Below are 27352 nucleotides of genomic sequence, written 5' to 3' on the forward strand. Positions count from 1 at the left end.
AAAAAAAAAGGATTGGCAGGAATGTAACCACTCAACGTTTAATTGAATACGACTTTTCCTGCGCTCGGGGAAAATACAATTATCGGGCAAATTCAAATTGCATTAAATGCCATTAGGCAGAAAGCATGGAGAGTTAAGCAGGCCCTTCGAATTGAATTAGGCAAACACAATTAAAGTTAAGGAAACTTTGTGTTTGCGAATACAGCGCTGTCAGAAAAATCAGTCAGTGGGACAGAGTTAAAGTCAAAAGTCATGGTGGTGACAGGAAATGCGGGGGGCAGTCCTTCAAAAGAGCTGTCACCGAGTGTCAGGAGCCAAAAGAAAACTTGTGTGTGTGGCAACACTTGTTGATTTTGTCCAAAAGTAAAACAAAGTTTGTCGGTTTTTTCGTTCTTTTTTCTGCCGACCTGTGTCCACCACAAGGCAAAAGGTAAACTCTGTCTCAAATTGGAAAGCGGAAATTGCAGGCAGCACATTTTGTATTCTTTGATGCTTATAAATTAGGTTTGGAGTCGGAAAAAACACCCCTCCAAAAAGAAAAGAGGGGAAAACAGCTCCCGCCTGAAGGATAATACGAAGGAGATAGAGTTCTTGGGCAAACCGAGAAAGGGGATGGCCGGTAAAACCAAAACCCACAGCTGGCCAAAAGTTTTTGCCAAGAACTGCAGACCAAGTCGATGATTCAAGGCATGTGGTCTTGGCCAAAAAACCAATTATAACGTGAAACTTTCCGTGAACTCTCTATCTACATTTTGGCATATGATAAAAAAGGGTCTGGTTCACTCTTTAAACGCCTGACTAAGAGCAGCCAAAAAATATATTTATATTTCTCTTTACAGGACTCTGACTTGTTGCCGCTTTAAATTATTTATGGGCCAATTAGTGGGGTCGAAAGCAACCGAAAAACAGGGCAGACTTTCGAGTTGGGTATCCAGTTTATTGATTTGTTTTGCATTTCGCACAGACAGCCGCAGAAACTTTCCCTTTAACCCTAACCGAGTTGTGGAAATGTGAACAAGGACTTGTCGTGGGTTTTCTGCGAACTGGAACACATCCTGGTATGCATTCCCACATTTCTGCATTGCAAATGTCAATGGTGCCAGCTGGAATATGGAAATAAATTGCCAATGCCGAGAGACACAAAATAGTGGGGCAAATTGAAAAGTTTCTGCCACGGGAGGTGTTACATTTCTTGGGGACTACGGTCTGAAGGGATAAAGGATAATGCTGTGCTATTTACCGACGACAGTGTGATGAATGAAGGGGCTAAGTGGAAAATGGCAATGGCCCTGAGCAGTGCTCTTAACTCATTAACACGTTGATTTTCGCACTTTAACTTTGCGGTCGTCGGCGGGGGAATTAAGCCGCTTTAAAGCCGGCTAAATTGCCTCGCCAGCGGCATTGATTGATATCCTGCGCTGCTGCTGTGCAAGCAATCAATTAAGCGAACAACGATGTCAAACACTTTGCACTCAATTTTGATTGATTTTCCCTGATGCAATACAGTGCTGGGAATAATAGAAAAATACATACCACTTTTATCGCCGCCTGGATGTGAGATTAGTATAGGTTAGAACTAAATTTCGGATACATGGGATCAGCTCTTTATGGCGACTGGGGCTGACAGGCAGAGGCTCAACTTGGCTGGCAGCTGCTGTCCCAATTCGATTTGCATAAAGAATGTTACCCAGTTGCGATGACAGGCAGTGGAAATTGTTTCGAAACCGTCATCGGCAGGAGGATTGAGCAAGTTCTCTTTGGCCTCTCCGTTGACAGCTTTAAGTTCCTGTTTCCCCGCCTCAAAACTTCCTACCAAGTTCAAAGTTTTTCGCCCCTTAACAATGATGATGGAATTGTTTAAGCCAGAAAGAGCAAATATTTAATTAGCCAAGGTCCTCGGGGCAGGGAATGGGAGCACCACTAAGCAGATGAGATGAGGAGGCACACATCCTGCGGCCACATTTTTCGGCAACCGCAGGCATTCGAGCGTGAGGCACGTCAGATGAAATACACTTTATGGCCAAGGACCTTCGGGGAGGCCCAGCCCCATCGCAGGGCCAGCTAGGCGCTAAGTTTGCCCCTATTCATAATACATCTGAAAATAATTAAGGAGATTTCCCGAAAAGGCAGCGGCCACACATAAATCACATACGACCTGAATGCTCATCTCGTGTTCTATGGAACCTCTTTTAATTACAGACGTAAGTTGCGCTGCCGATGTTTTTCCCTAGAAAATGTTATATTTGTTTCTGGCTTATTTATAAGCTTTTTTGTCAGAATGACCCTTTTATTCGGAGGACTTAAGCACCCGAAAAAAAGTTTTGTAACTCATAATACATGACATAACTATTATCTTGAATATATTTCAGCCCTAGAGGTTTCTACAAATAATCTTAGGGTCAACTATGATTTTCTTCATCATGTTTAAAGAGTAATAAGAACTATTTTAATCATTTGTAAGACAGATAATTCTGCAATTCTAATTAGTTTTGACTTGTTTATGTAGCAAATAACATAGTGATGATTTTAGGTACCTGCTTACTTCCTTTTTAATTGTAAGACCCTTTTCCATTACTTATTTTTTCCAGTGAAAAATCAATACTGTCTACCTGAAACCTATGTTTTTCTGTTACTCACCGGTTGGTTCACTACATTTAAATAGCTTTTATACGCTCGCTTGCCCTTTGACCTGATGCCAACTTAAATGCCCCGCCTCTCGAGTGCCGAGGATGGCGTTAATTAAAGCAGCTGCCGAACAAGAGCCCGAAACTCGAACCCTTTGGAAAAGGATTTCATGTATAGTGGCCGCCTAAGCGACTTCTAATTGAGTTCCGTTTGCCGCGCTGCTGAAGTTGCCATTTTATGCGCACAATTTGGTTAATTAAAATGCTACAATTGCGTTGGCATTTTTGTGGCGCCTCGTTTGACTGCCTGGCGTCGCCATTTTCCCCACTTATCTGGCTCCTTCAGGTGCTGCCGGAAAGTGTCCTTGTCGCCAGTCGGCAAGTAACGGCGAAGGATCTTCCAGGCGACGGCTGCACACGACGCATATGTACAATGTTGACGGAAGTTCGAGAAAGTTGCGGGGGCATTGAAGTTAAGGACCTGCCACACATTGATGTGATTCCATTTGCGCCTTTGCCACACTTTAAACACCAGTTTCACCAGCAGTTGTTTGTTTGAATGGCGATGGCAATGGTTGTTTTCTTGCACTTGATTCCCTTGAACTTTTTATTTAGTGGCACTTTGGGCATTTCAATTAGGCTAAGCACGGAAACACGGCTACCACAATCGCCACTTCCGGCGGATATATAAAACCACGAGGCACAGCGAGCGAGCGAACTAAAGAAAGAAATCTCTGCATATCCAATGAAGAGACGAACAAACGTTTCGTACATATTTCGAGCACATTAAACATTTATTTTTATTTTATTCTTTTTTGCCGACATGCATCTCGGCAAATGGAAAAGTAGCTGGAGTGGAATATTTACATTAGTATTCCGCTCTGAGTTGTCTGTTTTTTCTGTACATTGCTATTGTCTGCTCTTTGATAAAGTATTTGTATACCCTGGAATATAAAGAAGTAATATGGATGAAAATAATGAAAATAGGGGCTTTCATAAAATCAAATAAAAATGCTTAACGAAATATTTACTAATTGATTAAGGTATTTAAAGCTTTAGGTCTTAAAAATTACTTTATAATTTTAGCAAACATATTTTCCAGTGGATAACTAAAAGTCTGATCCATAAAAAAGTCAACGTGTCTAGTTTTTATCAGTACTTGCATGGCCGCTTCTCATGCAACATTTATGAGTGTTTTGGGGCACAAAAGGCAGCAGTTTCTATGAATTTTGAGAACGTTCCCAGCTTGATATTTTCATGGCAAGCTTGTATAAACGGCTAAATGCAGAAGCCATTTGGATGCTAAGTTTCCCCAAAAGTTGACCTTTAAAGCAATTGAAGTGATCAGGGAGGAAACCTTTTTTCCCAACTTGGGTCAATTAACTCATTAAACTTTACTCCGTTTGCCTCGCTCAGGACCAATTAGCGCACAATTAGGCCGTCTGCGGGCAAATTTTTCAACAGCGACCAAAAATTCTAGTAATTATAAATGTAATTGAGGGAAATTTAAAGGTGTGAGAATGGAATGGTATTAAATGAGGCATTCTAAAGGGCTTTATGGAACGTTCAGAATCCTTGGAGAACCGACAGCATACTTCCTTTACCCTGTCAGCTTCATAAAATGTTGGTTTTGATGGAAAGTTTTAGCCCACGAAACTTTTTGTGCGCAGATTATCGTAAAAGATTTTTGAGTTCCCTTCCCGCTGAATTGTTGGCTTGCCAAAACTGTTGCATACTTTTAGGAAAGTTGTGAGGAGCGGAACATGTGTTTGCTGTGTCAACTTTTTCCCTAAACTTTTTCCATATTTGTAGCCATAGCAGCTACATCATATTCTTTGATATTTTTTTTTAATACAGACATATAAGCTTCGTCATCAAAGGATCTGAAAGAAATCTCAAAACCACAATGAAAACCCCCCAAGAAGAATAGGACAATCGAGTACACCGAAGTAAATAGACCATTTATTTAGATGCTCAGATTTTGTGTTCACACAGAGAATTAATCCATTTGCACATTGAGTTACATTCAACAGCTACAGTTTGTGTTTGCTTTTGGTTTTGGGTTTGTTCTGTGGGTTGGGTTCTGGGGCTCTCAGCGGTTCACATAGACGACATCAAACAGTTTAAAACGATTGACCTAACTTAAGTAGAGTGGCTTTCTGCTCTGCTTGGTACTTAGTTTCGTCCCTTCATCGCACTCCTGCCTAAAATATAGTACTAGCTAACTAGTCGCACTCGCAGATCTCGATCCCCGACGCGGAAGTGGAATTCAATGAAGGTTCAGTCTCTTAAGATGCACTTGCTAGGGATTTGTCTACACCGAGTTCTCCTCGAGTCCTTGCTGGAATGGCACAACGGTTAGTCGGGAACTGGCCTGCTTAGAGGGATCCACCTCTCTCACCCTCATCAGGGGACTAATGGCCCGGGGCATCACGCTCAGAGTGCTGCCCGAACTCATGGCGTTGGGCGCCAGGGTGGGCATCGTGTGCAGGGCGTTGTTGGATCCCCGGTGGAGCGAGAGTGGTGCATGCTGACCCACCAGCGTGGTGGTGGTGGCCGAGCTCACGCAGGACTCCCGCTTTCCGCGTCCATAGTAGCTGGTCAGGGGTCTGCAACGCAGATGCTATCACTTCTTACCCTGTGTTACCACATAACTTACCGCATGCTCTCGGCCCGAGGGGAGCCACCGCCCTTCGAAAAACTTTTCGTGGTGTAACTGTCATGTTAAGAAAAGATTGCAGTTAAAAAAAAAGTTACAAAGCATTAAAAATATTTATTTTTAAAATAACAGTTGTACGAACTCAAAAGCAGTTTCTTCATATACCTTAAGCGAAATTGGGAGTGAAAAAAGTCAAGACCAAACGTTCTTAATTTGGAAAAACCCGTTCTACTAATTTGAGAAGAAATTTTCTTAAAATCAAGAAGAAAATATTCTGAGGTTTTTTTTTTTGAGAAAAAAGTGTTAGATTTTCTTTTATGGGACAAAAGTAGTTTTGATAATTGAGATTTTAGGAACATACTTGAAAACTTTTTTTTTTGAATGCCTAATACTCTTTTGCCTTAAAAGGAATCAATAAAACCTCTATCCCTATCCTTTGAAGGCCGTAAGCTCCTATTTTAAGCCTTATCCAGATTTTAAGTCACCTTTTCAATTCCAGTGAACTGTGGGCAAACTTAAAAATTAAGACTACTTACCGTCGGTTCTGGTTCAGCTGGATGGTGCGCGTGTCCCGCCACGTGGAAATGTGGTGTCTTAGAGCATTACGCACCTCCGAGTTAAGGAAACAGTAGAACAGCGACACCGAGAAGCCCTGCAACACACACACATACCTTGAGCAAATAACAAGCTCCGGCCTTGGAAGACAAAACCCACCTGAGTGCTGAGCAAAACCGCTCGCAGAACAGCAAACATGTGACCCATTAAGCCGGACTCCGATGGCCCGGCCAGAACCACCAGGTAGGTGATGCCAAAAAGGGGGATGAGCACCAGCAGGGCCTTGGCAGCCTTCCGGTACTGACGAGTCTCCACTGTATTGGCCGAGCGCAGCTTTGTGATAAGAACCTGAAAGAGGAGCAATCCGATAATCTGGCTCACTATTTTTGACAATACATTCAGAAAAAAATCGAAGAAAATCATATAGTTCTTAGACTTTGAGTGAAATAGCATTTCTTAAAATATTATAATAGATTTCTCTATATTTAACCTCCAAGCAAATAATAACTTGTAATTTATCTACCTTCAAAGAACATATAATTTCACTCTATCTTTTTTTCTGTGTAAATCCATACGCACCCACATGATGCGCAGCAGGAATGTGAGATTGATGATTAGCACCGCACAGACAGGTCCCTGGTAAATCCAATCCACATGGGTCTCCTGCATCCAGGGGCAGTTGATTTCGTACTGTCGAAAAGCGGAAACAGAAAGAAGAGAGGCCTCCATGGGCTGCTTGCCAATCCCAAGATCCCAAGGAGTCTTACCTTTTCGGGGGTGCTGTAGGTGACCGTCAGACTCTTGGCCACCGCCCAGGTGACAACAAACAAGGCCGGACCACCTGGCAGCAGGGGGTAGACTTAATTGGCTCAAACACATAGCCTGGCAGGCGGACTTACCCCAGCCAATGGAGGCGTAGATGTTGAACCGCAGGTTGTCCCCCGAGAAGGTCTTGACCACCAGCATATACAGATACAGTCCCTCGACCAGCATCCAAAAGAAGTTCGTCAAGGTGAAGAAGTGGAAGAGGGTGATCAGGGCAATGCAGCTGCCCACACCACTGCGGATGGATATCTGGACGAGAGAAGGTAACCCCTGTTAAACTACAATCATTTCCGTCTGGCCTGTCCTGGCCCTGTCATACTTCATTCTCAAGTATGATTTAATAAGACTGCAATTGCAATTACCTGGCCGGCATAATGCTCACCTGGACGGACAGCAGGAGTATCCAGAACAAAGCCGACATGATGTACGTGAAGAACAAGTTGGCGTGAATGGTGTTGCGCAGGCAACGCAGCTCTCTGCGGCACAAAGGGCGAAAGACAAAGGGCGGGGGCAGTCGGGGGTTAAGCGAAAATAGATGCCATGGAAGGGGTCACCCGGAGGAGGTCACCCGGGGGGTCGACTCACTTGAAGTAGGCGAAAACAATCAGCGCCAGCGAGAGCGATACCAGGCTGAGGGTATATCCGATGTAGTAGATAATGGTGGGCAGCTCCACAATGACCTCGAACTCCGGCACCGATTCGGGGGCGGGCAGGTGGGCGCAGGCATCGTAGTTCGTGTACTTCTCCCAGGTCCCATTGGCGTGGCAGAACCTCGTTGCATTCTCTGGGCAAGTCAAAAGGACACGCAAAAAATATGTAAGCAATTTCAAAATAAACTGGGTGAAGTGTACTTGGGGCAGCCTCCCATTAGGAGGGCAGGGGACCATCTCTGCTCGAGCTCTGCCGCTACACGTACGGTGTACCTCAGCGGTCGGCGCATAATCATCAATGAACTGCCAGTGAAAAGCAAAATGTCTTTGTATTGTGTGTCGACTGCTGACCTAAAGCCCTATTTTATGAATTATCCGTTTTAATATGTTTAATCAAAAATAAATTGATTACCTAATATCATTAAAATGTATCTTTCAATTAAATACAAACAAGTAGATAGGTTAATTCGACGTGTAATTTTGACATAGAATAATAATCCCTTTTTGAGAGAAAATTCATGAGTTCTATTATTAAATTTCATAGTGTATAAGAGCATAGGTCAAAGGGGAATTTCCAAGGGTGGTTGTCTCCGCCGCACTTACTGCTGCTGTCGTAGTGAATGCCCTGCAACTCGTCCATGCACTGGAGCACCGCCAAGGTTCCGCGGGCCGTCCTCGGCCAGCACAGGATCGAGTCGAACTGGGTGAGGCAGTGGTCACTGGCGTTGCCATAGGTCGAGGCCTCGATGTGCTCCTGCACCAGGCACTGCAGCTCCACGCTCTCCTCGATGCCATCCAGGTTGTGCAGCTCCAGGAGCGGGTCACTCCCGCTGGCATTCACCGAATCGATGTGGTCGTGGTCACTCATTCTACAACATCCTGTTACTTGGCACCCTTGTTTCTAAAAGAAGTCAAGAAGGTTAATATGTGTTAGGAATATGTAAATGAACATAAAGAAAGAAGGATATATTCTTTATACTTCTTGATTTATTATTTTCATTTTCTTTTAATATACAATTTATTAAATTGTTGATATATTAATAATAAAATACTAATTTATTCCTTGTCTGTTCAGACTGTTGTGACGATTTGATATGCTTTTCTGACCATCTCCCCTACATCTCCCTTCGTGCAATCAGAAAGTTATAATTCCCACAATTGTTAGGGGATTCCCCGGCGGTCGGCTGAAACCGAGCTGTCGGGCAAAGTTCAATTGGCAACCCTTCTGCCTCTGCCCGCAGCCTGTGGCTTTTGGCCTCTGTGTGTGTGTGTTAATTGCATTGGCCATGTTTCACCGACTCCGGGCCACGCCCACATCGTGGCTGCCTTGAAGGTCAATAAATTGTGCGGAATATAAGCTTTAAGTCGGAGACCATTTCCAGGGAAAGCAGGCCGGCTAGATAAGTTAATGCACAGGCCCAGTGCCAGTGCCATAAAAATTCATTAGTTTTGCCATCAAAGGCGGACAGAGGCGTCAGCAGATCATGGGAATGCCGGCCCTTCTGCCTATTTTTGGTTACCACTGATACGGGGGGCCATAAAAAGCCAGTCAAAGGGCCCGAGTCAAGGTTGATGGCGATAGAAATTAGAAACGCTAACTTCCTGCCAAAGGTTGTGGGCTGGGGCCCCAGTGTTTTGGTTTGTCCCGCCTCAGAGGCGAGATCCCGCATTTATGCTCTGATAATAAATGGCATAAATGATGCATCGTTACATTAATGCACGACATAAAACTGGGCGGCGAATAAGACACACGCGTGCGATACGATATATTAAATATGTAGATGGGTCGCCCTGCCCACAGTGACCTATAAAAGTTTTCGATGTGCTCCAAAATCAAAAGCGGAAACGGTTACCATTCGCCACTTAGTACTGGGAAATTTTAAGTTAACTGAAAGCCACATTATTCCCAGGGGAAAAGGGGAAAAGGGAGAAATCTACGCTGGAATTAAAGTCCATTTTCATGAGAATGCTTATCCTTTAAGTGCTAACCAGCCCGAGCCAATTACTTTCTGTGGAATTTCCGATTTACTCGGACAGCACATTCCCCAGGCGATTTTCTAATTGGCACTGGAATTTCTAGCCACAACCCATGAAATATTAAACCAGCCGCAGGCAAATTGAAAATTCCGCCCAAGGACTTCTGGCTCCCACTGTGTCCGCCCTGGCATTTTCCCGTTCCCATTGTTGCTCCTTTTTGTTTTTCTCGTAAATTAACGCAATGCATGTGTACATAAAACAAAAGGCTGGCTGATTATTACTGCACGTCTTCGCCGGAGTTTGCCAGGGTCCTGGGATCCAGGACCAGGCTCCTGGTTCATTAGCCGCTCGGTTACTTATAACACATACGCCCCGTTGCCTCCTCCTTTGTTTTTCAGCTCGGCACGCTTTCAGCACAGATGAGTTAAGACAGCAATATGTACGCCAGCCGCACTTTTAAGGAGAAAATATTTTGAGAAGGGAAAAAAGGCAGAGCAGCGCCTCTAATTACCTCATAAATAACGTCGCGCGAAATTAGCAGGCCTAAATAATGGCCATAACTGCCAACTAATTACATATTTGATTTCAATTCAGTTTGGAGAGGGGCTGCAGGAGCAGCAGGAAAAACCCACTTCAAACCAGAATGCGAATGCAAATTCATTCTGACAGCTCGCATGGCCTAGTCCCATCTATGGCCAGACAGCTTGAGGAATTTCCCAGCGGCGGCGGGAAAAACGGGTAAAAGCAAATTCAGCCTGGTCGTTGATTCGACGGCATAAAAAGGACATTACCGCAAATATCCGAAATGTCCCGGCAAGATGGAGAGATGGACAAATCGCACGTCGTTCAGCTCCTTCTGCTCCTCTGCCTTCCTACACATGCTATTATAGAAGATTGTATCTAATCTCGTGCGATTGCACACAATGGATTTGCCAAAGGCGACACAACAAAAAATGGGGGACTGCTGGGGGTTTTGCTTGTGGGTTCTTTACTTTACTTTCCACTTTCTCTCCCTTTTTTCTCGCCCATGTGAGAGCTTCTGCAATTTCCGGCTGCTATAATGCTTATAAATGTTTGCTCGCAATTGCCGGGGATTTCTTTGGGGATTGAAAATATAATAACAGTGCGAATAGTGGCGAGCGTTCGCATTTTCCACTTATCCAACAAAATATGCAGACGAAAAATTAAATTCCCGTTTTTTCAAGCCATTGAAGGCTGCTGTTTTTTATGTCCTTTTTTCACCTCTCATTGGGGAAAAGTGCGCTATTTTCGGATCTCATTAATGTAGCTCATTAAATTGTATATGCATAAGCTGTCACAGCAGCAGTGGCAAAAAAAGCGGAGCATTTAAAATTTATAAACGTGCCACACACACACACGAGAGACCAGCATCACTGCCACATTACGTATACGCAGCGTGGACAAAGGCGGCTGGGAAAGCAGCTTCATGCTGGCGTAAGCGTATAGAAAGTTTGTAATTAAATTGCTCATTTGGGCGTGGAAGCAATCCATTCGATTGGGAATACAGAAGGAAGAGATATATACTATATTCGGCATACGGGACGGCGGAAATATATGTCTAATTTTATTCATCCTCCTTGGGCGGTTAAATTTTATTGTTCGAAGCTCTCGAAAACATTCTCAGAGGCCGATAAGGAAAAGCCAGTCTAGACAGGCCAACATCATAATTTGCAGGCACGCACTGCCATTTCCATTTCCTCCTCAGCCAGATCTGCTGGCCACTTGGAAAGCCTAAGTCAGCACATATCCTTTTGGACAGAGGGATGGAATGGGGCAGGATACTCCGGCGATTGCCAACAAGTGTTGCGTTTTATTGTGTGGCCTTTAACGGCTCTCCATTGTGTGCGGCACGTGCAGGCGCCTGCAGTTCGGGCAGCTACGTGAGGGATCTCCACTCCCCGGATAATCCCGGGCATAAACCCATAAAAACCTGCCACAAAAAGCAGCGAACCTGGCCACAAATCTGCTATTTATTGCCACAATAAAAATTTGGTTTAATGCATTACAAGTTGCCGAAAGGCCAGGGTGATTTACTCAGATTTACTCAGCTCGGAAGCGGAAGTTCCTGAAGACAGGGCAACAAGTCGCCCTTCCTGGTTAGCAGTTAGTGTATTGGACTATTGGGAGGGGGTGGGGATTCGATTGCCTGATTTCTGGCAGGAATTTTCCGAATCGATACTGCAAACAGGCCTAACAAAACCCCCGAACCCAGCCTATCCGCACCTTCATTCGCAGAATTTTCGCTTTTGTAAGCGATTGCATTGTTTTCAGCAGGCGGGCGTGTGTGTATGCACTGGATTTTAATTAACCACAATTTGTTTCCCTTTCCCAGCCAACCAGCCGCCCAGGAATGGCCTACCTTCTCCCCAAACTATGTTCGTATCAGCAGAATGGAATGCCTTTCGCCGCTCCCTCGGTTTTCCCCGGGTATCCTTGGAATTTCTTGTGCTTAACACCCGGGACTTCTCAACTGACCACCGAAGCCGCAGGAGACGCGTCTCCTTTGTCCTTTCGACCACTCACTTGACCCGGCTTAAATGCGTTTAACGCCTTCTAAGCTACGAAATGATTATGTTTAAGCTGTTTTTGCTAGTTGCCTTGGTTATTGACACACGCCCCCGCACACACTGGGCCAAAACTTTGTTGTTTTCACATTTATATGCAGGATTACTTGTTATGGCGACACTGGACCCGCACACACAAAACACCGAGGGCCATTGACTTTGAGAGTTATTCGGAATTAATTTGTTATTTATTCGCTTTCTCCGCTAATTAAAATTTCAATATTTCAAAAATTAGTTTCCACTTTAACGGTTTTCGGTTTCCCAGGGGTTTCCCACGAATTTCGATATTCCGAAACGAACCGCACTCGTTCGCCAGCCGCTGATAACTGAAGGCAAACCCGAAGGATGTGTCTTAACAAGCCTCGCCTTCTTACCAAAAGGCGCCAATGTTGGGATCCACAAGGGAAAGCTGCGAAAGCTATGATCCACAAACTGTTGCCAAAGCTTTTCGCCGGGCAACAGGTGGAAGCAGAAGAGGGATGGGGCGTTTTGGGGGCGTCAGGACCTCACACAGAAACCTATTCGATTGCAGTTCTAATGCCTGAAAATCTGCCTATTTGATTTATGCAAATATGTGCTGTCCCCCCCTTTTGTTTGCCCAGCATTTCGTTGCCTGTTTGCTTAGGACATGCGGAAAAGGATACTTCGCATTCGTCAGATATATATCAGAATACATGTATAGGCTGGTGGAACTCCCCAGCATATCCTTTGAAGTCCCAGGCTGACTTAATTGTGAGTTTGGAAATGCGCGCGAGACACCTCTCACGTGGCCTAATCAAATTAGACTCAAGTGCCAGCCCCACGGGTCTGACAGTTATTGAAATATCAATATGGGGAGCGAGGGCCATGGTTCAAATGGTTCCCGGAAAATGCCTGAAATTAAATTGTAGAGAAAACAAAGGCAACATTTTTATTTACAAGCGTTCCTTTCCGTCTGCTAAATTTTATGTATTACAATGATAAACATTTAGACGGATGCTCCGGCTGCTGTGGGCCATGGAATGCGTGTGACACATGAGGGTTGCTGGATTGCTGGGTGGTCGGGTGGTCGGGTGGGTGGGTCTTCTGGTAGACATAAAGTCTAGGGGTGGCGACGTCCTTATCCAAACTGTTTGATTTTCAAACAAATGCTAATGTCAACTGCCACTCAGAAGCATTTAAATTCCAATTTAAAAATGCTTTCTCTCCATGCCAAAAGCAAAGACATGTTCGTTGTCCTGCACTGTGTACCTCTGCCTCCCACTTTCTCTGTTTCTCGGTTTCTCCACTTCTCTGCGTGTCTCTCCGGCCCCGATTCTCCAGTTCTCGGCTTTAAAGCGTTCCTGTCCCATGCATGTTTAATGTCACACGCATTTCCAGTGATTTTTTCCCATGGTTTCTCCTCTCTCTCGAATGCCTTTCACATTTTCCAACTCAAAGTTTTTAATTCATTTCAGGATGGCCTGGGGCATCCATTGAACGCACCAGCTTTGTTGCAACCATTGTTTCGCAATCGCATAGAGAATTTCCTTAAATTAACCGGATGCACTGGGGGAAATTGAAAAACTAAAATCAATCAGAGTGCTAAACTTCGATAAGCTAGTTTTAATTCATTGGGGATTATGGTGGCGCCTCACATTGTGCTCTCGCAGCATTTAAGCCCACCTTAAGCACAAAAGAACTCTGACGAAATCGTTTTATGCCCAAAAAGCCATCAGCTTAGTGGTTAGGAACATAAGGAGCAAATCACTGAGCGGAAGACACAACATGCCCACAAAAGACGAGCACGCACACGCTTACACTGCAAAAATCGGAATCAAAAGGTTTTAGTGCTAAGTTAGATGACTTAAAAAGCATTGAAATGCCATTAAAATTAGAATAGAATACTAATATAATAAATAATATTAAAAATTCCTTAAAAATGGAAAGCTTGAAATTTATAAGAATTTTATTAAAATCAGATGTTCTTTTGATTTGACTGTGCGACTACTTTCACCCATTTATAATCCAATGCTTTTAAAATACCCAAACCTCAAAAAAACATTTTCTAAAATATTTTAATAGCAAAAAAAATATTCTATACCATATCTAAGATCCTTACAGTTTGTGCTCAAATCTTAATAGGCCCGCTTCCAAAGTATGATGTCCTGTTTATATGTATATTTTTCCGATCCCGCTTATAAGGTTATGACCCCAAATCAATTAAAAATTTTAAATAAATATTAATATTTTTAAATTTTAAATACTCATGACATTATATATCCTTCTGAACAACCTATTTTCGTGTATTTTCTGGCAGTGTACACATGCATGACAGCTGGTGGTGGGAGCACTCAACAATTACTTAGCAGGCATCTTCAACACTTCGGTGCCAGGGGGGTCTCGTCTTTCAGCATTCTCATTAATTACTCGCCGCACTAATTAGGCTGTAACGGAATAGCGAAAGGATTATCCGCAGCAGCCTCACCTGGAAGCCTTCGATTTGAGTCACCCGGCTTTGGCCCGCTTTAATCTCCGTCCGTATTATTTGTGCCCCATTTGCGCCAACTTCTGGTGTTTCCCCAAATCTTGTCACGCACGAGCGCTGCCCAAACAAAAAAAATTAATAGAATCGAGTCCAGTCATCAGTCAGTCAACCTTTGTGAGTCGCTGATGTTTTCTCCTAGCCTTCGGCAGACGCATTGAACCAACAAACAATGGCAAACGACCCGACTTCATTACAAGCCCATTAAAAACGGTCCGAACTCGGCTATATAAAGCGGCCGGCGGAGGGCCAACAAAATTTTATTATTTCTGCGGCACCCCAGTGGACTATAATCACTATATTATAAATATGCAGAGATCTATTATTTGTTTTGGCTTTTTACTTCTCTTGCTGGAAGGTGCGCAGTCAGCATTTAACTGCTCAGCGCCGCCGAATTTTAATAATTTTGTAAGGGTTATAAATCAAATGGGAGTTCCTGAGATAATAGTTCATACTTTCAGGACATTAACACTTGCTGCCGCACCCCGGAACTGGATATGGGGGATGTGCCCCAAAAGTGCCACAAATACGTGAGTGGGTTGAGCTCAGCGAACTCAAAATATCCCAGCTTCGCTCATCTGGTAAGTAGTCATAGGGATTTTAAAGGAAGTGCATCCCCTTAGACCTACTTGCCCTTTCAGTGCTATCCAGATTGTATCTACAGGGAAACGGGGGCCATGGTGAATGGAAAAATAAGAATGGAAAGGGTTAAGCAGTACTTGGAAGAGCACGTTCATCGCCGAGATCAGGATATTGTCACGCAAATAGTGCGCTCCTTTGAGTCCTGTCTGTCCAACGGTGCGTATGATTTATCACAGCCATCGCTTTTACATGCTTAAAAATGATTCCTCCAGTTAAGGCCCACATGAGGTCATCGAACATCGAGTCCTACCAGGTCCTGCCCCACGGCTGTTCACCCTTTGCTGGCATAATCTACAGCTGTGTGAATGCCGAGACCTTCCTCCATTGTCCCCCCAAAATGTGGAAGAACGAGAGGCCCTGCAACTTGGCCAAGGAATTCGCCGAACAGTGCAACCCACTGCCCCATGTTCCGCTGCCCAGCAGCTGATGCTCCAAATAGATCGATTTCGAAATATGTAAAAAACAATTTAAAGTAAAAGTTTCGTCCATTAAGTTTAATCTGTTGCCTGCTCTTTAAATGCCATTAATATCCGACCTCGGTATGTCGACCATTAGTCGGCAAATTGACCATGACAAGTGAGTGCGAGTACAAGTGCTTTCCGTCTGCTACCATTGGCCTTTATGATCAGTCAAAGTTCGATGTTCGATTGGGCAACAGTTGTCGATTAACCTGCCATGAACCACTTAACCCTTGTCGGCTGCCTTTTGCTCTGGTCGGGCGCCCAAGCAGCCTTCCAGGACTTCGTGGTGGGACCTGAGGTGGGTAAACTTCACTAGTTCATCCAAAATAAATAGAGAAATTCCCTATTAGTACTATGAAGGTGATGATGAAATGGTTCCGCTTGGACAAGAATATCTGGAGGAGGATGGGGGTGAGGACGTCATGGTCTCATTCCAAGATGCGCAACGTGAGGGCGCTGTGGATACCAACCTGCTGATGAAAGCCCTAATGCAGCATGCCAAACGTTTGGGCATGAGTTTGGATGAGTTGGGTGAGCAAGAAGATATAGTATGCCTTAAAAGATATTAATGGTAGGCCTTTGTAGCTCAATTGAACATTGAAGCAGAAGAAGAGGAGTCTATGAACCAACTGGGCTGCTCATCTGGCCAAGATGTCTTTGGCCACCAGGAAAAACCCACTTGGCGGGATGTGCTCTTTAACTGAGCCTAATAAATACCATCACACAGTGATCGAAGCAGCTGGAAATATATTGTTTATTCAATGCGTTTTGTTGGTCATCTGGTCGTCGCAACGAATGCTGTACTCCCTGGCCTCATTGCAGCCGGCACTCTTGCTCCAAACTTTGTCCGGGCAAAAGCGGTAGAAGTACCGATGGGAACACAGGCCGTACATTAAGGCCATGGAGGAGCACTTTCCGGTGAGCGGCATGCGGCGCCGCTTGAGGTTCTTGATCATGGCCTTCTCCTGGGCAGAGCAGCTCCTGAAACCATCCACATAGATCTGCAGAAATTCTTCAGAGGCCATAACGTTTTTCAACATCTTCTCGATGTTTTCCATGACCAAGCTGGTGCCGTTCAAAGCTCCGGATGCTTGAAAAATACACTCGAAGCTGCACTGTGGGTTTAAGTTAGTTTAGGGACTTAGTTCTAATCTTAAAGAGATGCCAAGAACTTACAGGTGTTATGTGGAAGCCATTGACCATATACTGACCACACTTTGAGTTGTAAAACGAGAATTCCAGGTTTGGCATTTTGCAACAGTTTTTCAAGGCCTAGGCAGTAAAGATATCACTATTATTCTTATCAATATCGTAAATACCATATACTCACAGTAACATCCGGCCTATGAGAGCATATGTCCTCTGCGGCTAGAAAAGCTGGTATTAAGATCAGAAGCCATGTCAGCAGGTGAAGCATTTCGGCTTACTTATGCGGTTTGTACAGTCCCCGTATTCCATATATATACAACCCCCCAACCGGATGTGCCAATGACTTTGGGTTCGGCCCATTTACTTGACGGAACCATAAAATGCAATGTTCATTTTAGTTTTTATTTACGCCTAAACCGTTAAAGTAAACGATGACCAGAGCCACGTGATGTTTTCGAGCTTGGACAGTTCATATTTTTCCATCGGAGCATTTCGCATGATTCATTTCCTGTCCAGCTAGATGGGGGGCAGTGGTTGAAGACGTACTTCTGGGCACAGACCCCATAGAAAACGGCGGTTGGAGAGCACCGTTCGACCTTACTTTGGGGTCGAGGCCTTCTGTTGTTCATCATCTCCTGTACAGTACTCGAACAGCTCATTATACCATTGAAGTAGGCTTCCAGAAAGTCGTGATTATTACCAATGAGCTTCTGAAGCATCAATCGCACATTATCGGGATCACTGACTCCGTTCACAATGGTGTTGGTCGCATTAAATATGCACTCAAACAGGCACTAAAAACAAAAGTTTGATCGAGAAGGCACAATTTGGACTTCGGGTTCCATACAACTTACGGGAGAAATTCTGGGAGCACCAAAAGGCATGTATTTACCACATGGTTTTTTGAACTCTTCAAATCGAAATGTGGGATATGCACAGCAGTCCATTGCATTCTGGAAGATGTGGAAAATTGTACACTGGACGATATTTTAATATATATCATACTGGGGACCACTCACATTGAAGTCCTGACGACGGGAACAGTCCTCCACATCTATGGGATTACTCCAAACCACTCCTGCCAAACAGCAGATCAGCAGAGCAATGTTCCACGCCATTATTTCAGTCAATCTGAGCTTTGCCTGGTACTAAGCGCTTAATTTATAACTTGAGTTTCGGGGCGATACACTAATTAATCGAGCACAGCGAAAACATTTTAAACAATGGTCTCGTGAGCCAAATGAGCACAGCTATAGGGGTCCAAAGCTCAACGATATGTCCCCCCATTGGGGGCTCGTCTATAACCAGACAAGTGCAATTATACTGTCTGAATTGATTCAGCTTAAATGCAATCACATAAACAATTTAGAGGTGAAAAACCAGACTGAAAAGTTTGTATATGCAATGTCTGGTGGTTAGGATGAGTAATAGCTATATTATTATCATATTTATATCTTAAGGACATTTTAATATTCAGACAACATCTTAGAGATAATGAGGATTAGAAAGCTGGTTAAGATCCTTTGGGTTCCCTCTAAACTATTCTGTTCACAGCCGTTCTCCAGAGTCTCCTCTTTATCGTCAGCCACAATGGTTTTCTTTTCGTCCAATTTTTTTGTGCAACTGGACAAGAGTTTCGGTAGACTTTTGCACACCGAATCCTGCACCCAGTTTTCGGGAGGACAATTGGCAGTCACATACACCATGGTACACTGGGCATGGAGCATGGCGTGGGGCAGACAGGAGGATGATGCCATACCCTGTCGATTCTCCACGCGATTGGAGTAGAGCAACAGAAAGTCGGCGTGTCTGGAGCCCAGGGCCTCGCAGGTCTCATGGGCTGCCTTCAGAGCGGTGCCATAGTTATGGTAGCCATTCAGAGGACTATACAAGCTGGTTATCATCAAGTAAAGCTCCGGTTTCTTGATCTTGTTATCCCGATCGAGCAGGTCCCAGTGCTTATAAAGACACTCATAGCGGCACTGCAATGAATTTATATTTATTATTTATTTATTCAAATCTGGGTTTTTATTTCATATCCAGCGGTATTACTCACAGGACCATAGTCATCCCAGAAGGGTGTACAATTGCTGCCAACAAAAAGGAACTTGTCGAGAAAGGACTTTCCACAACAGTAGACCAACTTTTGGGTATTAAGCAGTTCTAAACACTTTTCCAAGCCCGTCACATCAGTGGAGTTGCTGAAAACAAGCAAAGAAAGCGATAGAACACCAAACAAGTGCAGCACAGAAGGGGACATTTTTAATTAAAGTCGCTGCCAACGAAACTGAACCAAACGGAAAATTTTGAAAACAAAAAAATAGATTCGAAAATTGGCTGCCTAATGAAGTAAATTACTAAGCAAGCCACCAGCATCAGTGGGTTAATATGTGGATAGGTGATCTTTTCCATGTCATCTCCCTGCTAGCCACACGCAAACATATTTTCCGACATGGCGATGATTCACTTGGCTCATGAAGCTTTAGCTATGCGGACAGGGCGTATACTTGCTGCCTGGATTTTTCTGGCTTTAATAGTTCCTTTTCAATCAGCCAAGTGCAAGGCAGCGCCCAAATCTGTGCAGGTAGGTAAGGGCAATAATCTTTTTTATGTATTTTACTATGAAATCCCCATTTTTTAACAGAATGTCCACGTATGTTGCTCAGCGCCCATGCCAAATTGGGGCGCCTATAATAGCGAGTGCCATAAATCGGGAGCCCAGGCAAGCGTAAGTAGTAAAAGCATATCCTGGGGCCAAGTTAATTTTCCGAGTTCCCATCTTTAAGTGCCGCCTGGCTTGCATCTTTAATGCCAGCTCAGTTCTGCAGGGAAATCGATTGGTTCAAGCCAAAGTTCGGCCCATGTTGGCAAGGGCATTCTCCAGCGAGCCCACCATCGATGTCTATGAGTCCAACTTTGCCAGGTGTTCCGCGCTGGTCAGGAGCAAGTACCAGGAGCTGTCGCCACTGAGTCGCCAAAGTGACGCCTGCGACAGGCACGCCCTCTTCTACAGCCTCTGTGCATATGCCCGCTTGATGTTCACCTGTCCGGATAAAATGTGGCAGCGGAATAATAGAGTGTGCCAGGAGGCCAAAGCCTATGCGAAAAACTGCCCATGGCCTGCACTAAAAATGTTCATGAAGAACACCTAAAAATTATATTTGTATAAGAACTACTTCTAGAGAGAGTTTCAGTGCACTTTGCTTTTATTTTTAGGGGCTTGCGTAATCATGTCGAGCACACTGTGCTGGCATTGCGCATAATAGCCCCTGCATTTCCCATTCCGACCATCCAATTCGGCTATGTAGTATCTCCTGGGCAAAGCCTCATATTGAGAGGAACTTGGAGTGAACATAATGTGGACCAAGCCGCCAAGCACACCATTGAGATCCCCCAACTGGTAGCTATTGGCCTCGCAAATCAGTCTTAATAAACAGCCATCTCCTGGGCCCAAGCCATATCTAAAAAATAACACAATAGGTGATTTCTAAAGTCGATTTATATAAAAATCTACTCACAATTCGAAGCGATGATTCATGATCTCATAGAACTTGCTTCTTGTAAGCAGGGATCTCTTCGAAAGACTTCTGCCCACGGGATCTCCCATTCCATCTAGGGGAAATCCCTGAAAGAAATCCTTGTAGTCATCATCCTCCTCCTTTGTCTTTGACTTTGGCTTGTGTTTTTTTTTGTGCCTATGTTTGGGTTTGTTTTTCGGTGGCTTGTCTGCAGCTCCAGGTTTGGGTTTGGTCTTCTTTTTTTTCTTATTATGGTGGTGCTTGTGCTTGTGCTTGTGCTTGTGCTTGTGGGTGGAGTTTTGGGCCCCATCGTAGTAGTCATCGTAAACGAAGTCATCAAATTGATGGTGGCCATGATGGCTGCTTAGCAAACTATCATCATGAGTTCCATTGCCATTTCGCTTATAAAAAAAATATTATTTAAATTTCACTGGTAGTTTTTAGATGAAATCATACCAAAAATGGCGGCTTCTTTTTCCAGGATCTAGGCAAATCGTAGGACGCTTCAAAATTGTAGGACAAAAACACCTCTTTTTCCTCTAAATCCAAGGGTAAGGCTATGGCCACGAAAAGCTGACCAGAAACACAAATAATGCTTATAAGAGATATCTCATTAATAAATTCTCTAACTCACTGCAGAGGCTCCTCCCGTACTCCAAACGAACTTGGCCTGTGAAGTTTGGTAGAAGCCAAAAACCAGCAGGACGAGGAGGCTTCTAAGACCACCCATGGCATCCAACTGCCCTCATTGGACTGAATTTTAAATCTTGCAAAGCCAAAGTGAAAACCTCCTCTTTCTAGCTAGAAGTGATGATCCAATTAGGCAATTCAAGTTTCTAGCAGCGAAAGTTGCTAATTGAAAAGCCACTAAGTAAAAACAGGCCACGCTAAATTTGTAATTCTGCGGTCTATATTTTATTGCGTTCAATGTGTTTTAGAATCTCTTCAAAGGGTTCCGATATAAGGTCAAGAATACTTTCGCCACAGCCCGGTTCATAAAAATGGCAATGGTCATTCCAGCCATCGTGTTCCGCTTGGTAGTAGCGAAGGGGAAGGTCTTCTGACTCTGAAGTGCTGGGACTTGAAGGTTGAAAATTCATTATAATGGGATTTGTAAGGATTCTATAGGTAGTACCTGAACAAAACATGCACTAGACTGCCCAAGACGCCATTGAACTCATCCAGTTGGGCAGCACTTGTCTCACAAATGAGACGCAGCAGACATGATTCCCCACGGAAACCACTCCTAAAACAGAAGAATTTGTAATGCTGGATAATGTTTAACTAATATTATACCCACCTCTTCAGTTTGTCTATCAAAATGCGATAGATATTGGATCGTGTGAGCAGAGATCTTACTTTACGTTCTTTGGATACCACTTCGGTGGCTCCCTCCACGTCCTCCTGGTCCTCTCCTCCAGCCTCCGTTGCCTCCACCGTGCAATTTTTGCAGCCGGTGGCCAACTTTCGGGAAGACTCCGCCTCGGTGTCCGTATCCGTATCTTCCACCACTTCCTCCGACTCTATGGGGCCGTTTTGCTGGAACGAGTAGAACCGTGGGTAAACAACAAGACAATACTCCCATTCTGATCACCTGTTAATTGTGCCACAAAAGCGTGTTAATTGTCAACAAAAGTGGCGTTTTATAGCCGCTAACAAACCCAAAATGAGACTCACAAATATTGTCCATTTCTCCCAGTTTGCTGGTAAATTGTAGTTGGCCTCAAAATTGTAGGAAACAAACACATTTCGGTGGGGCAACTCGAGCGGAACAGCAATAGCGACAAAGATCTGAAGTTTCGATTATTTAGGAGTATTGTTTAGGAGCAAATTCTTCTTGAAGACCTTACACCATGGGTACTGGACTGGGTGAAGGCCACAAAAGAGTTGGTCAAGTCCAGGTAAACGGTTAAGAGGAAAATCAGGCCAAGAAAGTAACTAGTGAAATCCATTTTCTAGAACCCAAAAGCACGATAGACCTCCACGATGCTCAGCCAGCAACTGAATTGCAATCGGAGCTGAGCACTCGCAACAAGTGCGTGGCCAAGCGAGTGTCCGCTAATTGGATAGGCAAACCCCCCAGAAAAGTACTTTTCGGTTTCGTCAGTACTCTAGTTTATTTTCTTCGCCGTCGGCTTACAAGATCGCCCAGAGCCTGCTCCAGTGGCACAGAAATCAGGTTCAAGATGTCTTGGTCGCAGGCTTTGGAGTAAGCGGAACACTCCTGATGCTGTCGACCATCCCACTCGGCTTGGTAGTACTCATGGGGCAGGTGCTCGTCCTTGGAGCTGCTGGGACTGTGAAAGAAAAGTTTTTAAGATCACAGAGTTGACCTTAGTTCGTGTGCTAACCTGAATATTATGTGAACTAGGCTGCCCAAAAATCCATTCACCTCACCCAGCTGAGAGGCATTTGTATCGCATATCAGGCGCAGCAGACAGGCTTCGGCAGGAAAACCAGATCTGAAAGAAGTTCCATATTTTGTTTTAAAATTACATTTTCTTAATAATAATTTTTATAGCAGCCACCTTCTTAATTTATCCCTTAACATGGCATAGAACACAGATCTGCTCATTAGTGTTAGGGCGCGCTTTTCTCGCGGTGCAGCTTTAGTCGAGGAATTACTTGAGGTGGTGCTATTCCCAGCAATTCTCCAATCTGTGCAATTATAGCAGTATCCCTCCTTGGCCTCACGTCCCGTGGTGGGATACGTCAGATAGCTATCCTCAAAGTCCTGACCCATCTACAGAGAATAGAGAAAAGGAGCGCATTGACACAAAGTTCTCATGGGGCAAACGATCTTTATAGAACCCACCAAGATAGGGGGATACTTGTACACGTGCTCCGGCTGATAGTAGTTAAACTCGTAGTTATAAGACAGGAAGACATTGCGATGTGGCAAGCCAATGGGCACCGATATGGCCATGAATATCTAAAAAGCAACAACCATATTTCAGACAACAGCCGACAAGCACTTGAGTCAAAATTACCCCATACTCGGAGTTGGTGGTAAAAAGAAACGTAGAATCCACCAAACTGAAGTTTATTAATATGGCACATAGACAGAGCAAAGGTCTGTATATCAAAGAGCTGAACATGGTATGGTATCCAAAAGAGCGGGCGATAAATCCGATGTTCGTTTGTAAGCGTTTTGAAGCCAACTGGCGACCGCTTTGGACAAAAGTCGGGAAGAAAGGTGCGTGGTCAAGAAGCTGTTAATTAGAACCCAGAACTTGAAATCTGTGTCGCGCCGAATTGGTTTAATGCAGTTCAAACTGTGATCGCCTGATCGACCAACCAGTTCATTGTCTTCCATTTCGTCTGGCCAAAACTTCCCGCAGAGCATCGCCCAACGGCCTTGAGATCAGATCCAGAACACTCTCCCGTACGATGAGCAGTCCCCAAACCGATGATCCCCCCATTCGGCCTGGTAATAATCTGTGTCCAGATTCTCGTCACGCGAGCTGCTGGGTCTGCAAGAGGGAACCCCGGTGAAATATCTTTCGCATCTGTCAGCTGGCATCTTCGATCTGAGCTTTTAGTTATCATTAGCAGTAAAAAGCTCTAGAACCTACGTGAACAAGATATGCACTGTGGTGCCCAAGAGTCCATTCACTTGGCCAAGTGTTGAGGCATTCGTTTCGCAGATTAAACGGAGGAGACAGGGCTTAGCAGGATTGCCAGATCTATAAGGGATTGCACTATTAAAAGGGTTTAATGAAGGAAGACTTTATTAAAAAAAAAAAAACAAACCTCTCCAATTTATCCTCCATCATCATATAGAAGTTTGTTCTACTCATAATTGGTAAGGAGCGACCAGTCCTTTGCAGACCTGAATAGTTATTACCATCTACAGAAGGAAAGGACCTGCTGCTACCCAGCCCTCCAGTGTTATTATAAGTTAAATAACTTTCCTCCCAATCATCCTCCATCTAGGTTAAGGCCAACAAAATTTTTTAACGGATCAATAAGCATATTTCTTAGCCAACCCACCAGGATACTTGTAGATATGCTCGGGTTGATAGTAATTAAACTCGTAACTAAACGAAATGAAGGCATGCGGTTCTTCAGAGAAAGTGGCATGGCCAAGACCACAAATATCTAGATTAATGACCTTCGTTGGAATAATTCAATATACACATTATTTAATATTTACACCAAACTCCGGGTTAGTTTGAAACAACAAATTGGAGCCAACTAAGGCCAACTTAAGGTATATAAGGCAAAGGAGTATTAGAATATTCATTTCCTAAAAATGTCCTAGACTTTTGTTACGCCACCAAGAAGTGTCAGCTCCCGAGTTTACAACTTCTATGGGATTGGCGGATCTGTTAATTAACTGGCACGAGTACGCATCGAAACCGCAGTTTGCGGCGGAACTCAACGACTGGCCGATCCAGAAATAGGCCTGTAAACAGGGTCCGTTTACCAAGTTGCAAATAATGTTTTATTTCAATGCGTTCCGCATACGCTTATAGTTACGCCTAGTCTATAATAATGGTTCTTGAGGTGTGTTGCAGACGCTCGAGCTCGCCTCCGTTGGGCATTTGCTACCTAGCGTTGCGTAGTTTTCGCTCCTTCCAAGTGGCATACTTGGCGTTGGCGGTGCGCAGCAGCTGGTTCATGTGCTGGGTCAGCGAGGATCGCAGCGGCGAGAGTTCGTGCATGGCGCGGTTCTGCAAGACAGGGGGTTTATTTAGTAATCAAGGAAAGCAATGTGAAAACCCACCTCAAAAGGCACTAGTTTGGCCATTTTGAAACGCTGCAAGGTCTCGTGCATGCGCTGCAGCTTTGCCTCCAGCTCCTCGGAGGTGGGCGGGAAACAGCTCCAGAAGTGCTTCAGCAACTCGGACAGGGACAGATACAGGTGACGCAGCTCTCGTTGGAAGTCACTGGGCACCAGTTCTGCAAGTTTAAAAAAAAAAGTTAGCATTACTATGAAAATTCGAGCCATTTTAGGCATTTTCAACTTACGTCCTGCTGACTGCTCTTGGAAACCGCGCATCATTGAACCGCCAGGACTCAGCTCTCCTAAAGCATTTACTGCCGCCTTGGAGCAAATAAAAGTACGCTGCACGTTGCGATTCAGCCAAGACTCTGAGTTGCGCACAAGCTTGTACTGCACCTCCTCCAGACTCATGGGGTCGTTATGGTTGTCGTACATGCTGTTTTGGACAGGGCCATTCAAATAACGCTCCACCTTGGACAGTTCGAACTGTTGGGCCTTGTTGGCCCTTTCCCCATGAGCGGCATCCCCTACCAGGAGGGGATCCCCAAGATCCTCGTAGTGAATCTTTTCCATCACTCGTTGCTTCTTGCTTTGTGGCTCGTCCTTGTCCACCTGGTCGGCGGAACTCTTAGCGGCGGAAGGAGTGGAAGCCTTTCCATTGAGACCGTTCGTATAGGCGGATTGCGAAACCGGCCCGTTGGCATTATTGGTGCCATTGGTCATGGTCGAGGGCGCTGAGGTCACATCGGTACAGGTCTTGAGCACCATAATGGAATGCTGGTTGAACCGCTTGATCATGTTCTGATGCACAATGTTGCCGCTGTTCACTACGTTGCGATCCCCGGCCACGCTGCCGAAGCCCTCCTCCAGAGGAACATCCTCAAACTTCTTGAGGTCCAGCAGGGGATCACCGGCTCCCTGCTGCACAGCCGCTTTTAAGGCCTGGTCATCGATCTTGCCGCACTCTGTGAATATATCCTTCGTGCCGGCGGTGAGGCGGTCGCGATGGAAGTAGTGCGACTGGAAAAACTTGGTCCAAAACTCGGACTCTGGCATCTTCGCAGGCACATTTTCGAAATGCTTGCGTTTAACGGCGGGATAGGTCTTGAAAATGCAGTGAATCACGTCGGAGGTGAGGTTGTACTTGAGGCCGTTGCAGCCATCCGTTTGTGGCTTAATGTCGGCCAGAAAGGCTCCCGAGACACCTGGGATTATAAAAGGAGGGATTGAGAAATAGGGGTTTAGAATGGTTTTCACACATACCGATCTCCTGGGTCTTGCCCATCTTCCTCAGGGCATGATCCTTAGCATGCGTAGCCCAGAACTCGTCGCTGGTTAGGACTTTGGTGATGACGAGGTCCTTGTAGAGCTGCAGCAGATTGGGGTTCTCGACGAGGATGCGATTCTTGTCCTCCAGGTCCTTGTCCACCTTCCGCTTGAAGTTGGGCAGCAGCTGCTGCAGCAGCTCCTTGACCTTGTCCCTGTCGGCGAGCATGGCGGCCTGTCCCTGACGATTGACGAAGTGGAAGGTGGAGGTGTTGCCGTCGTGGAGCACCACCTGGAGCTGCACCTTGGGCTTGCCCTCGGGAGAGATCTTCTGGGCTGTACCAAGAAGACTTAATAAGTCTGGTGAGGAAGATTTGAAACAATAACCCACTCTTGATGTCCGCATAGCGGTGGGAGACCGTGACCGTGTCCCTGTGCTCCGCCATCCAGGCCACCCGCTCGTTCATCACGTACAGGGTTCCGTCGCCCTTCTTGTACCGCACCTCGCCCATCTGGAGCAGCACGTCCTCGCTGCTCGTGGTCATCGTGTCCTCCGCACGGTGCTCAGCAGTCGCAGTTCCACGGTCGCCGTCTCACATGAGAGCCTCCAAAGGACGAGAAGGGATCGACAGCAGTTCCCTGCCACCTGAAAGAGCGGAAATGCGATCTGAGAAGCATCCTCGGACGGCGGAAAAGTGCCGCCAGTTACTGGCACTTTCCCACATTTGGGCGGTCGGCGAGACGCACAATCCCACGTTATTCACGTGATTTTCACGTAATTCTGCATTTTTTGGAAAATAAACAAAATAAACGCACCTCGCCTTTGGAAAATTTTTTTAATTTTGACGTAAGTGTTAGCAAACGTGAGTAAACGTAGGCCAACGTAAACAAACGTAAGCTAACGTAGTAAACATAGGCCAACGTAAGCAAACGTAAACGAAATTGAAACTAAAAATCGATTTATAAATAGGTATCGATAAAAACTAGGGAATACACTGCCAAGAGCGGGAAATTCAAACGAAAACTATTTCCGTTTGACTTTAAATCCGTTTGATATGAAACTGGGATAACTTTATATCATCATTAGGAAATCAAATGAAATACTTTTATCATTATTATTTTACCGGAAAGTGAAAGCAAGAACAGGTGTGATATGTTTATACCAAATCAGCTGTACCTCTCTCACAAAAATTAATTATGAAAATTAAA

At 44.8% G+C, this 27352-nt stretch overlaps 12 protein-coding genes across 12 annotated transcripts; 3 read left to right on the top strand and 9 right to left on the bottom strand.

Annotated features, from left to right (window-relative positions):
- Nucleotides 1-4583: 4583 nt before the first annotated feature.
- On the bottom strand, nucleotides 4584-12178 carry LOC108022164 (diuretic hormone receptor). Its single transcript, XM_017091008.3, has 12 exons — nucleotides 11671-12178; nucleotides 7917-8214; nucleotides 7249-7447; nucleotides 7046-7139; nucleotides 6738-6912; nucleotides 6606-6679; nucleotides 6418-6528; nucleotides 5998-6186; nucleotides 5820-5935; nucleotides 5284-5340; nucleotides 5026-5233; nucleotides 4584-4965 (listed from the first exon to the last, which is right to left on the bottom strand). Exons 2-12 carry the CDS (start codon nucleotides 8179-8181, stop codon nucleotides 4939-4941), a joined length of 1515 nt encoding a protein of 504 aa, XP_016946497.1. The 5' UTR covers nucleotides 8182-8214; nucleotides 11671-12178; the 3' UTR covers nucleotides 4584-4938.
- A 2509-nt stretch (nucleotides 12179-14687) lies between these two features.
- Nucleotides 14688-15447, top strand: LOC108022412 (uncharacterized). Its single transcript, XM_017091299.3, has 4 exons — nucleotides 14688-14786; nucleotides 14840-14959; nucleotides 15020-15176; nucleotides 15233-15447. The coding sequence occupies exons 1-4, from the start codon at nucleotides 14688-14690 to the stop codon at nucleotides 15445-15447; spliced, it is 591 nt and encodes a 196-aa protein (XP_016946788.1).
- A 248-nt stretch (nucleotides 15448-15695) lies between these two features.
- Nucleotides 15696-16185, top strand: LOC108022424 (uncharacterized). The gene is made up of 3 exons (XM_017091311.3): nucleotides 15696-15779; nucleotides 15832-16012; nucleotides 16067-16185. The coding sequence occupies exons 1-3, from the start codon at nucleotides 15696-15698 to the stop codon at nucleotides 16183-16185; spliced, it is 384 nt and encodes a 127-aa protein (XP_016946800.1).
- Nucleotides 16186-16239: 54 nt separating this feature from the next.
- Nucleotides 16240-16898, bottom strand: LOC108022097 (uncharacterized). Its single transcript, XM_017090940.1, has 3 exons — nucleotides 16812-16898; nucleotides 16658-16753; nucleotides 16240-16596 (listed from the first exon to the last, which is right to left on the bottom strand). The coding sequence occupies exons 1-3, from the start codon at nucleotides 16896-16898 to the stop codon at nucleotides 16240-16242; spliced, it is 540 nt and encodes a 179-aa protein (XP_016946429.1).
- A 151-nt stretch (nucleotides 16899-17049) lies between these two features.
- Nucleotides 17050-17835, bottom strand: LOC108022098 (uncharacterized). The gene is made up of 3 exons (XM_017090941.2): nucleotides 17650-17835; nucleotides 17485-17583; nucleotides 17050-17424 (listed from the first exon to the last, which is right to left on the bottom strand). The coding sequence occupies exons 1-3, from the start codon at nucleotides 17746-17748 to the stop codon at nucleotides 17050-17052; spliced, it is 573 nt and encodes a 190-aa protein (XP_016946430.1). The 5' UTR covers nucleotides 17749-17835.
- A 202-nt stretch (nucleotides 17836-18037) lies between these two features.
- Nucleotides 18038-18988, bottom strand: LOC108022253 (uncharacterized). The gene is made up of 2 exons (XM_017091111.3): nucleotides 18687-18988; nucleotides 18038-18612 (listed from the first exon to the last, which is right to left on the bottom strand). Exons 1-2 carry the CDS (start codon nucleotides 18888-18890, stop codon nucleotides 18097-18099), a joined length of 720 nt encoding a protein of 239 aa, XP_016946600.1. The 5' UTR covers nucleotides 18891-18988; the 3' UTR covers nucleotides 18038-18096.
- Nucleotides 18989-18991: 3 nt separating this feature from the next.
- LOC108022254 (uncharacterized) lies at nucleotides 18992-19874 on the top strand. Its single transcript, XM_017091112.3, has 3 exons — nucleotides 18992-19214; nucleotides 19275-19358; nucleotides 19417-19874. The coding sequence occupies exons 1-3, from the start codon at nucleotides 19083-19085 to the stop codon at nucleotides 19780-19782; spliced, it is 582 nt and encodes a 193-aa protein (XP_016946601.1). The 5' UTR covers nucleotides 18992-19082; the 3' UTR covers nucleotides 19783-19874.
- Nucleotides 19821-20878, bottom strand: LOC108022250 (uncharacterized). Its single transcript, XM_017091109.3, has 4 exons — nucleotides 20783-20878; nucleotides 20605-20721; nucleotides 20149-20549; nucleotides 19821-20091 (listed from the first exon to the last, which is right to left on the bottom strand). The coding sequence occupies exons 1-4, from the start codon at nucleotides 20876-20878 to the stop codon at nucleotides 19821-19823; spliced, it is 885 nt and encodes a 294-aa protein (XP_016946598.3).
- A 178-nt stretch (nucleotides 20879-21056) lies between these two features.
- LOC108022252 (uncharacterized) lies at nucleotides 21057-22110 on the bottom strand. The gene is made up of 5 exons (XM_017091110.2): nucleotides 21999-22110; nucleotides 21826-21939; nucleotides 21449-21687; nucleotides 21284-21394; nucleotides 21057-21228 (listed from the first exon to the last, which is right to left on the bottom strand). The coding sequence occupies exons 1-5, from the start codon at nucleotides 22098-22100 to the stop codon at nucleotides 21057-21059; spliced, it is 738 nt and encodes a 245-aa protein (XP_016946599.1). The 5' UTR covers nucleotides 22101-22110.
- A 154-nt stretch (nucleotides 22111-22264) lies between these two features.
- Nucleotides 22265-23265, bottom strand: LOC108022415 (uncharacterized). Its single transcript, XM_017091302.3, has 5 exons — nucleotides 23139-23265; nucleotides 22964-23080; nucleotides 22677-22891; nucleotides 22500-22610; nucleotides 22265-22445 (listed from the first exon to the last, which is right to left on the bottom strand). The coding sequence occupies exons 1-5, from the start codon at nucleotides 23244-23246 to the stop codon at nucleotides 22265-22267; spliced, it is 732 nt and encodes a 243-aa protein (XP_016946791.1). The 5' UTR covers nucleotides 23247-23265.
- A 178-nt stretch (nucleotides 23266-23443) lies between these two features.
- LOC108022414 (uncharacterized) lies at nucleotides 23444-24447 on the bottom strand. The gene is given in 7 exon segments (XM_050887756.1): nucleotides 23444-23533; nucleotides 23536-23621; nucleotides 23724-23834; nucleotides 23902-24080; nucleotides 24134-24207; nucleotides 24210-24249; nucleotides 24305-24447. Coding segments are annotated over 7 exon segments (663 nt in total). The 5' UTR covers nucleotides 24395-24447; the 3' UTR covers nucleotides 23444-23450.
- A 125-nt stretch (nucleotides 24448-24572) lies between these two features.
- LOC108023076 (general transcription factor IIH subunit 1) lies at nucleotides 24573-27001 on the bottom strand. Its single transcript, XM_017092327.3, has 6 exons — nucleotides 26960-27001; nucleotides 26535-26789; nucleotides 26141-26479; nucleotides 25123-26082; nucleotides 24878-25053; nucleotides 24573-24824 (listed from the first exon to the last, which is right to left on the bottom strand). The coding sequence occupies exons 2-6, from the start codon at nucleotides 26686-26688 to the stop codon at nucleotides 24699-24701; spliced, it is 1755 nt and encodes a 584-aa protein (XP_016947816.1). The 5' UTR covers nucleotides 26689-26789; nucleotides 26960-27001; the 3' UTR covers nucleotides 24573-24698.
- Nucleotides 27002-27352: the final 351 nt, after the last annotated feature.

Source organism: Drosophila biarmipes, chromosome 2R (genome assembly GCF_025231255.1).
Source record: "Drosophila biarmipes strain raj3 chromosome 2R, RU_DBia_V1.1, whole genome shotgun sequence".
NCBI lineage: Eukaryota > Metazoa > Arthropoda > Insecta > Diptera > Drosophilidae > Drosophila > Drosophila biarmipes.

Excerpts from the sequence above, each read along its gene's own strand:
- LOC108022097 (XM_017090940.1), bottom strand. The coding sequence starts at position 16,898 with ATGCTTCACCTGCTGACATGGCTTCTGATCTTAATACCAGCTTTTCTA. Across the intron at positions 16,754-16,811 it reads CTCATAGGCCGGATGTTACT|GCCTTGAAAAACTGTTGCAA; the intron begins GTGAGTATATGG and ends TTTACTGCCTAG. Across the intron at positions 16,597-16,657 it reads ATGGCTTCCACATAACACCT|TGCAGCTTCGAGTGTATTTT; the intron begins GTAAGTTCTTGG and ends TTAAACCCACAG.
- LOC108022415 (XM_017091302.3), bottom strand. The coding sequence starts at position 23,246 with ATGTTCAGCTCTTTGATATACAGACCTTTGCTCTGTCTATGTGCCATA. Across the intron at positions 23,081-23,138 it reads CCACCAACTCCGAGTATGGG|ATATTCATGGCCATATCGGT; the intron begins GTAATTTTGACT and ends GTTGCTTTTTAG. Across the intron at positions 22,892-22,963 it reads ACAAGTATCCCCCTATCTTG|ATGGGTCAGGACTTTGAGGA; the intron begins GTGGGTTCTATA and ends TATTCTCTGTAG.
- LOC108023076 (XM_017092327.3), bottom strand. The coding sequence starts at position 26,688 with ATGACCACGAGCAGCGAGGACGTGCTGCTCCAGATGGGCGAGGTGCGG. Across the intron at positions 26,083-26,140 it reads GGGCAAGACCCAGGAGATCG|GTGTCTCGGGAGCCTTTCTG; the intron begins GTATGTGTGAAA and ends TTATAATCCCAG. Across the intron at positions 24,825-24,877 it reads CCAAACTAGTGCCTTTTGAG|AACCGCGCCATGCACGAACT; the intron begins GTGGGTTTTCAC and ends CCTGTCTTGCAG.
- LOC108022164 (XM_017091008.3), bottom strand. The coding sequence starts at position 8,181 with ATGAGTGACCACGACCACATCGATTCGGTGAATGCCAGCGGGAGTGAC. Across the intron at positions 7,448-7,916 it reads CATTCACTACGACAGCAGCA|AGAATGCAACGAGGTTCTGC; the intron begins GTAAGTGCGGCG and ends TGACTTGCCCAG. Across the intron at positions 5,234-5,283 it reads CCTCGGGCCGAGAGCATGCG|ACCCCTGACCAGCTACTATG; the intron begins GTAAGTTATGTG and ends TCTGCGTTGCAG.
- LOC108022253 (XM_017091111.3), bottom strand. The coding sequence starts at position 18,890 with ATGTCCCCTTCTGTGCTGCACTTGTTTGGTGTTCTATCGCTTTCTTTG. Across the intron at positions 18,613-18,686 it reads TCTGGGATGACTATGGTCCT|TGCCGCTATGAGTGTCTTTA; the intron begins GTGAGTAATACC and ends AATTCATTGCAG.
- LOC108022254 (XM_017091112.3), top strand. The coding sequence starts at position 19,083 with ATGGCGATGATTCACTTGGCTCATGAAGCTTTAGCTATGCGGACAGGG. Across the intron at positions 19,215-19,274 it reads CAGCGCCCAAATCTGTGCAG|AATGTCCACGTATGTTGCTC; the intron begins GTAGGTAAGGGC and ends ATTTTTTAACAG. Across the intron at positions 19,359-19,416 it reads AATCGGGAGCCCAGGCAAGC|TGCCGCCTGGCTTGCATCTT; the intron begins GTAAGTAGTAAA and ends CCCATCTTTAAG.
- LOC108022252 (XM_017091110.2), bottom strand. The coding sequence starts at position 22,100 with ATGGATTTCACTAGTTACTTTCTTGGCCTGATTTTCCTCTTAACCGTT. Across the intron at positions 21,688-21,825 it reads GGGAGAAATGGACAATATTT|CAAAACGGCCCCATAGAGTC; the intron begins GTGAGTCTCATT and ends TACTCGTTCCAG. Across the intron at positions 21,395-21,448 it reads TTGATAGACAAACTGAAGAG|GAGTGGTTTCCGTGGGGAAT; the intron begins GTGGGTATAATA and ends CTTCTGTTTTAG.
- LOC108022098 (XM_017090941.2), bottom strand. The coding sequence starts at position 17,748 with ATGGCGTGGAACATTGCTCTGCTGATCTGCTGTTTGGCAGGAGTGGTT. Across the intron at positions 17,584-17,649 it reads CCCGTCGTCAGGACTTCAAT|AATGCAATGGACTGCTGTGC; the intron begins GTGAGTGGTCCC and ends CACATCTTCCAG. Across the intron at positions 17,425-17,484 it reads GTGCTCCCAGAATTTCTCCC|TGCCTGTTTGAGTGCATATT; the intron begins GTAAGTTGTATG and ends TTTTGTTTTTAG.
- LOC108022424 (XM_017091311.3), top strand. The coding sequence starts at position 15,696 with ATGAACCACTTAACCCTTGTCGGCTGCCTTTTGCTCTGGTCGGGCGCC. Across the intron at positions 15,780-15,831 it reads ACTTCGTGGTGGGACCTGAG|TACTATGAAGGTGATGATGA; the intron begins GTGGGTAAACTT and ends ATTCCCTATTAG. Across the intron at positions 16,013-16,066 it reads CATGAGTTTGGATGAGTTGG|CTCAATTGAACATTGAAGCA; the intron begins GTGAGCAAGAAG and ends AGGCCTTTGTAG.
- LOC108022412 (XM_017091299.3), top strand. The coding sequence starts at position 14,688 with ATGCAGAGATCTATTATTTGTTTTGGCTTTTTACTTCTCTTGCTGGAA. Across the intron at positions 14,960-15,019 it reads ATCCCAGCTTCGCTCATCTG|TGCTATCCAGATTGTATCTA; the intron begins GTAAGTAGTCAT and ends TTGCCCTTTCAG. Across the intron at positions 15,177-15,232 it reads TGAGTCCTGTCTGTCCAACG|TTAAGGCCCACATGAGGTCA; the intron begins GTGCGTATGATT and ends TGATTCCTCCAG.
- LOC108022250 (XM_017091109.3), bottom strand. The coding sequence starts at position 20,878 with ATGGGTGGTCTTAGAAGCCTCCTCGTCCTGCTGGTTTTTGGCTTCTAC. Across the intron at positions 20,550-20,604 it reads AAAAGAAGCCGCCATTTTTG|CGAAATGGCAATGGAACTCA; the intron begins GTATGATTTCAT and ends TTTTTTTATAAG. Across the intron at positions 20,092-20,148 it reads ATGAATCATCGCTTCGAATT|ATATGGCTTGGGCCCAGGAG; the intron begins GTGAGTAGATTT and ends GTTATTTTTTAG.